Below are 7,090 nucleotides of genomic sequence, written 5' to 3' on the forward strand. Positions count from 1 at the left end.
GTCATCATGTTTCTATATTTTTATGTATAGAATGTTCCAGTATCAACCACACAACCTCCTCTTAGTTCTGACTCTAAGATATTAATTAGAAGTTGTTTTGAACCTGAAAAATTGAGAGAGTTGTAGATTCCTTTGCCAGAAGGTCTAGGTGACTAATCATTGTTAGAAGCTGTGGACAAATAACAAGATACTTTGTCAAATTGTATGGATAATTTGACTCCACAGAAGACGGTACAAATTGGACAGAGGAAGGTTGCTCCCTGTTTTTGTAACCAGCTTAAATCTTTAAAGCAACAATTATTATGGGGCGCTAGTGAGCGCGTTTCATGGCGGTCGTGTAGCGGCGCAGCTCCCGCGGAATCGCTAAAAAAAATCGACCCCCTCTGCTGCAAACGCGGACTAAAATAAATTAATATTGTGCGGGCAGATCTATAAACCAGCATGACTTCCACCAAATCAGGCAAGAGAAGAAACACTGACCCGGTTTCGCCGCAGAAGGCGTCAGCATCTAAGTCCGACGAGGCCTCATCCCAGACCATCCTCGAAGAACTGCGAGCCATGCGGGCGGAAGTAAAAGCGGACAACGAAGAAATCAAAGAAGAAATCAAGGCTCCCATTGGATTTGCACTAAATCTGATACTCTTGAACCCCTTTGGCTGCAACTGAAACGTTCAATAGCAAATACCACAGCTTTAGACGACTTGCCTTTTCTTGGTCACGTTGATCTTTTGTCAACTCATCCCATCCTTGCTTTCACATGTACTGCTCTTCGACATATAGATGATATGCTGACTCCGAGATGGCACGAAACCACACACCTTCCACTATGGGGAAATCAAAAAGTTCGTATTCAAAATGCCCCGATCCACAATCCATTGTGGCAATCTAAAGGAATAACTCGACTATGTCATCTTTATTCGAATTCACAGTGGATACCGTTCCAACAAATAGCTGACTCACATCAGATACCGACATCGCATTTCTTTAAATGGATACAATTGAAGTCGGTAGTTAAAGCACATTTCAAACAACAATCAATAATTGAGAAGCCTCCTCAACTCCTAATCTTATGTGATCTACTTTCCCATAACAGACATGAATCCTCACAATGGTACAAAATCATGAGGAAGCATGATACTTTCTCACTCACTACTCTTTACTCCTTGTGGAGTAGGGACACAGGATTGGAACTGGAAATATCCGAATGGAATATGGTTTGGAAAACGTCTCACTCTGCACTAGCTTCCTCAGCTATATCTCAATCTCTCTTCTTCCTCCTTCACAAAGCGTTTTGGACCCCAATAAAACTGGCTAAGATTGCACACCAGACGGATTCGTTGAATGACAGATGCTGGTCCTGTCATGCCTCTCCCGGGACTCTGGAACATATGATCTTTCGTTGCACCATTATTCAACATTTTTGGTCTCAAATTTGGCTTACTATTAGTGCTATACTACACATATCGGAACCCATTACATTGGCTATTGTTATGTATGGCCCTTATGGGCTTAAGATTCCTTTAATTGAACCCCAAGCCAAACTGCTAAAAGCTCTAATAGCTATTACCATCAAACAGATTCTGGCTAACTGGAAAAATTCACCAGCACTGTCCTATTCGGCGTGGTGGAATCAGATATGCCTTACTGCTAAATTTGAACTGGCTGCTGCTGAACGCAGAGGATCGCTGTACAAAACACAAAATATATGGAAACCATTATTGGACTATTGCTCCGATTGATGTGATGTTGTTCACTATAAGATATATATTCTATGCCTCATATCTATGAATTCTAACCAAGCAGTCATTCTTTCTCTCTTTCTCATTTCTCTCTCTTTACTATTGATTTACTATTTGTGTTAGTTTCCTTTCATATTACTCCTCTTAGTTGTAATGCAATGTCTGAACTCAGAATTTATTTCTCCAATCACTCATATCTAGATGCATTACCTTATGTAAGCCTGATCTTATTGTTACTATTTTGGTTGTCATTTATTGAAAATATAATAAAAATATTTGAACTTAAAGCAACAATTATGTTGTAAAGAATGACAGTGGAGGAAGAATCAAGACTTGTATACTTTGTCAGATTATAAACTCTCCCTTTATAAAAAGCTACTCTAGATGCTAAAAAAAAAGTTTATAAATAAGAAAATCAGGGAGTCAGCATCTTCCTTTAAAAATTGTTTATAATAGAAAATTGACTGCTTTTCCTTCTTATGGTCCTCATCCAGACCTTCCTAGTCAAATTTTTGTGGATGCATTTTCTTTAAAACTTAAGAATGTGTCAGATCTGTATGCTCAAACCCAGAAATAGCTACTGCTTACTCATGTATCTATAATTCAGTATTAAACCACATTAGAACAGTGCTGTGATACAGAAAGAATGAATCTCCACTGGGAACTTTTAATGCAATCTCAAACTAATATTCATAACGCTATTTTTCTTCAAACCTGTATGCTGGCTTCCTTTGCCTGTTGAGCTCACTGTGTCATCTGAGCAGTGGACAGAATTTCTATGGTGTCTAGTAAACAGATTGACTTTATTCTGAATATTTAAATTTATCTTTATGAATAGTTTAAATTTATCTTTATATCCATTAGATTGTTGTTTTCTTATTGTGTAGAAATATCTTAAGAGAAATCTGCTTTCATCCTTGATGATGCTAATTAATAAATCTTTGAAAGAAAGTGTAGTTCTGGATAATTGCATCTGGAATTAACTACAAATTACTGCCCTATTTCCTCTTTGGGGTTTATTTCCAAAATTTTGGAGAAAGCATTTTTAGTTCAATTGCAAGATTTTGTAAATGAAAATGAGATTATACGAGACGCTGCTGAAACGTTCTCAGCCCAACCAAGAAGAGAATGATGTGGCGCCATGAAATTTACAAGTTGTTCCACACTTTTCTTGACATTTTTCATTTCATTTCATATCATTGAAACAAAAGCTGTCATGAAAAGTGTGGAATAGCTTGTAAGTTTCATGGCTCCACATCATTTTCTTCTTGGTTGGACTTAGAATTTTTCAGTGGCCCCTCGTAGATACTTTATTTTCAATTTGGTTTCTGTCCAGAGCATTGAATGGAGACATTTTGTTGTCAGTATTGAATTCTCTTTGTGGATTTGATAGAGGAGAGTGCTTCTTAATGATATCTCTTCATATATCTGTGGCTTTTGATACTGTTCCTCATGAGATTTTATTGTCATGCTTAAAGTCCCTTGGAGTATGTGGTAAGGTATGGGAGTAGTTAAAATCTTTCTTATCTGACTTGACCTTTGAGGTCCAAAGGAACTTTAATTGTTCAGAATGGATGTCAATTACTGTTGGAATTCCACAAGGTTCTGCTTTATGTTTCCTTTCTATTTAGTCCTTGCTCAACTTGATGTTGAATATTGGCTTTATGCTTATGATATTCAGTATTATTTTTCAATTAAGAAATATGTTGATGCGACATTTCATTTTCTCACAAGTTCTCTTCAAATCATTAATAGATGAATGAAAGCTAATCATTTAAAGCTTCTGTTTTGTCAAATAATCCTCCACCTAATGGATTACTAGTAGAAATGAAATAGGGTGATGATCACATAACTGCTCACAGTCAATGTAGATATTTGGGAGTAATTCTTGATTCAAAATTAACAATGAAACCTCAAGTGTAATCTGTGGTAAAGAAAGCATATTTTTAATTGAAACTTTTGCGGAGACTCAAGGACTACCTGCCAGCTAAGAATTTTCAAGCCATGATGCAAGCTATCCATTGCAATTCTTTATATTTGGGTCTTTCCAAATATTTGATTCAAGCAATACAGTCTGTACAGAATGCAGCAGCATTAGTGTGTATCGAGATATAATCACATTACACCAAGCTTACAGAATTTACACAGGCTGCAATTGAATCAAGATCTTGCATCATGAAGGTCCAGTAATTCTAATGACTACTCTTTGAGTGGATAAACAATTTATACTCTGATAATAAATTTTTATTAGATGTACTATCAATTAAGGAACAAAAGAAAAAACTGCAGGACTGGTGTACAAGACGCCAAGTCTTTAATAAACAAGCATTAATATGAACATAAAACAGTTTGTATCCAAACAGGATGGGGAACCCGGACACGACACGATCCGTGTTTCGAAGAAACACTCCTTCCTCAGGGGTCCTAAAAGAGTATTATATACTGGGGAACTTATGGATAACAATTGGAAACAGCAATGTTATGAACAACTAGGCAGGCTCGGAAAGCTCTTTCGCAGTGCGGGTATGAAAGCGAAAATGAGGTCAATTGTTTACCAAGAGTCTATGCTCTTTATTGAGGAGGCATGATTGTGGAATACATTGCCTGCTGAACTACAAACTTTGCCTGGTCTTTTACAATTCAGAAAGCATCTGAAGACTTTGTTATCTGCTCAAGCCTATCATTGACAGCATATAGAATCAGAAATAAGATTTTAAAGTTAGTCCTGGCACTAAGGGCTCCTTTTACAAGATTAGCGTGTGCTAGCTGAAAAATTACTGTTTAAAAGGAAGCGGTAGCGTACTATTCCGCAAGTTAAGGCCCTAACATACCTTTGTAAAAGGAGCCCTAAATAGTACCTGATGGGATGTGATTATGATTGTGTAGTGAAGGTTTAAAAATGATGGTGGGTGATTGTTTTTGGAACCAGCATAAGATAACATCTACAATGAGACCTGGCACAGCTGTATTTCAGCATGTAACGCTACAGTTAGAACATTAAAAAATATATCTTAAAATATCAAATAAACCTTTTGATGACATAGTAAAAGAGTCTGCCCTGCACTGGCTATTCTTCCCCAGCTACGAAAGTGCCATCAAAATGTACTCCAGTCCCTCCTGTTCTGTCTTATCATGTAGGGAACACAGACTGTAGAATTCCATTCAGTATGGGCTACAGTACCCCACCACTGGAGCTACCGTCAAAGCTCACTCCAGTCCAACTTGTCCTCTCTTGCCATATATGGGATATTCGTAGGCCACAGAAGTCCATCCGGCACTGGCTTCACTTCCCCAATGCTGGAGCTGCCATTTCATCACCAGTCCTGGTATAGTTGTGTTTGCTTTTGACAAGATGGGCCTTTTCAGTGAAATGGGGCTCTGGAACAAAGGATCATAGGATAAGAGTGAAAGGAGGTAAACTCAGGAATGATACAAGAAAATGTTTATTTACAGAAAGAGTTGTGAATTCATGGAATAGGGTTCCATTAGAGGTAGTAGAGAAAAGGAGAGTTTCTGAATTCATGAAAACACAGGACTCGCACAGATGATCTTTAAAGAAGAAGATATTGTAAAACTGATCAGGTAGAAGGCAAGGGCAAATTAAGAAGGCAAAATGCTCTTTATCTACCATTATATTTTATGTTTCTGTGGATTATTGGGTGAATATGAGGGGGTACTGAAAAGTTCTCAGCCAACCAAGAAGAGAATGGCATGGATATGGTTCAATTAATGATCTGAAACAATGTCAAAACATAGAATTTTGTTTTTGTAAATTGGTACTTAACAAAATAAGATAACACTCTTTTCAGCTACACTGCCAAAATAATGCTCGGAATTTAGGAAGTTGGTTGGTTGCGCTGAGAACTTTTCAGCAAACCCTTGTATATAAACTTTGCACCATTCCGAAAAACTTGTTGTATGAGCATACGTATTATTATTATTGATGTTGTTGTTGTAGTTACACTATATAAACACACACACGCGCACACACACACTTTCATTAACTAGAAAGGGTGAAAATACTTTTAAGATATATCTTCCAGGATTCCTAAGGTCTTCTTTTCAATCTTTTTTTTTCCACAGATTAACACATTGTTTTCTCTATTTTAGATCTTATGGTCATTTGATAGTTCATCTCTTCAGACCAGTAGCTCTCCTAGATGATGAAAGAAAATCAGACCCATGTAACAGAATTCCTGATCCTGGGATTTTCCAATTTGACCCACATGCGGTTTGTCCTCTTCACTGTATTTCTACTGGTCTACATGGTCACTCTTCTGGGGAACATGCTGGTGATCGTTATACTACAGCTGAAGCCTGGCCTAAATACCCCCATGTACTTTTTTCTCAGAAACCTTTCCTTTCTGGAGGCCAGTTTCTCCTCTGTCACCCTTCCCAAGATGCTGTTTAACCTCCTGTCAAAAGACAAAACCATCTCTTTTCGAGGCTGTGCTACTCAAATGTTCTTCTTGTTGTTTCTAGGCACCACTGAGTGTTTTCTGCTTGCTGTCATGGCATACGATCGCTATGTCGCCATATGTCGTCCCTTGCATTATACCATCCTGATGAATCCGAAGCTTTGCAACCAGCTGGCAACAGCATGTTGGGCCAGTGGGGTTTTGCTTTCCTTGGGCCAGACTTCCTTCATTTTTAGTCTATCATTTTGCGGTCCTAACATAATCAACCATTTCTTCTGTGATGTCCCCCCCCGATACTGAAGTTGGCCTGCGGGGACACCTTCTTTAATGAAATTGCTCTCTTTGCTGTGTGTGTTTTCATCCTGCTCATTCCCTTCCTTCTGACACTCATGTCCTATTCTGGTATCATTAACACCATCTTGCACATCCGCTCAGCAGCAGGTAGGCAAAAGGCCTTCTCTACCTGCGCTTCCCACCTCACCTCAGTGTCTCTCTTCTATGGGACTGCTTCATTCATGTATCTGCGCCCTAAGTCCAGCTACTCCTTGGATACCGACCGACTATTGGCTTTGTTCTACAGTGTTGTTACCCCTATGTTAAACCCCGTTATTTATACCCTGAGAAACAAGGAGGTTAAAAAAGCTCTGGCTAATACCATCACAAGGAAGAGCTAGACAAAACATCACATGAACTCCTTTGTAAACAAAACCAAGTATTTTTGCCTGTAAAATCTGATTTGAATTAAAATATAACTAGCTAACTATTATATTCTTGGAAAGATTATAAGATTTACAATTCAGTGTTCTGAAAGCACTCATGATTTTTTTCTTTTGCATTAATAATGGCTCTCCCTTAATGATGCTGTCATTTCTTTTGCAAAGGTCCCCTGTATTATACACAGAGGACAATTATGAAAGAGTTTTAAGCACCCAA

At 38.1% G+C, this 7,090-nt stretch overlaps 1 protein-coding gene across 1 annotated transcript; it reads left to right on the forward strand.

The window, feature by feature from the left end:
- The first annotated feature begins 5,899 nt into the window (after window positions 1-5,899).
- LOC117350261 (olfactory receptor 10A7-like) lies at window positions 5,900-6,831 on the forward strand. Its single transcript, XM_033924458.1, is given in 2 exon segments — window positions 5,900-6,442; window positions 6,445-6,831. Coding segments are annotated over 2 exon segments (930 nt in total).
- Window positions 6,832-7,090: the final 259 nt, after the last annotated feature.

The sequence above is a fragment of the Geotrypetes seraphini genome, chromosome 1, assembly GCF_902459505.1.
Source record: "Geotrypetes seraphini chromosome 1, aGeoSer1.1, whole genome shotgun sequence".
Classification (NCBI taxonomy): Eukaryota; Metazoa; Chordata; class Amphibia; order Gymnophiona; family Dermophiidae; genus Geotrypetes; species Geotrypetes seraphini.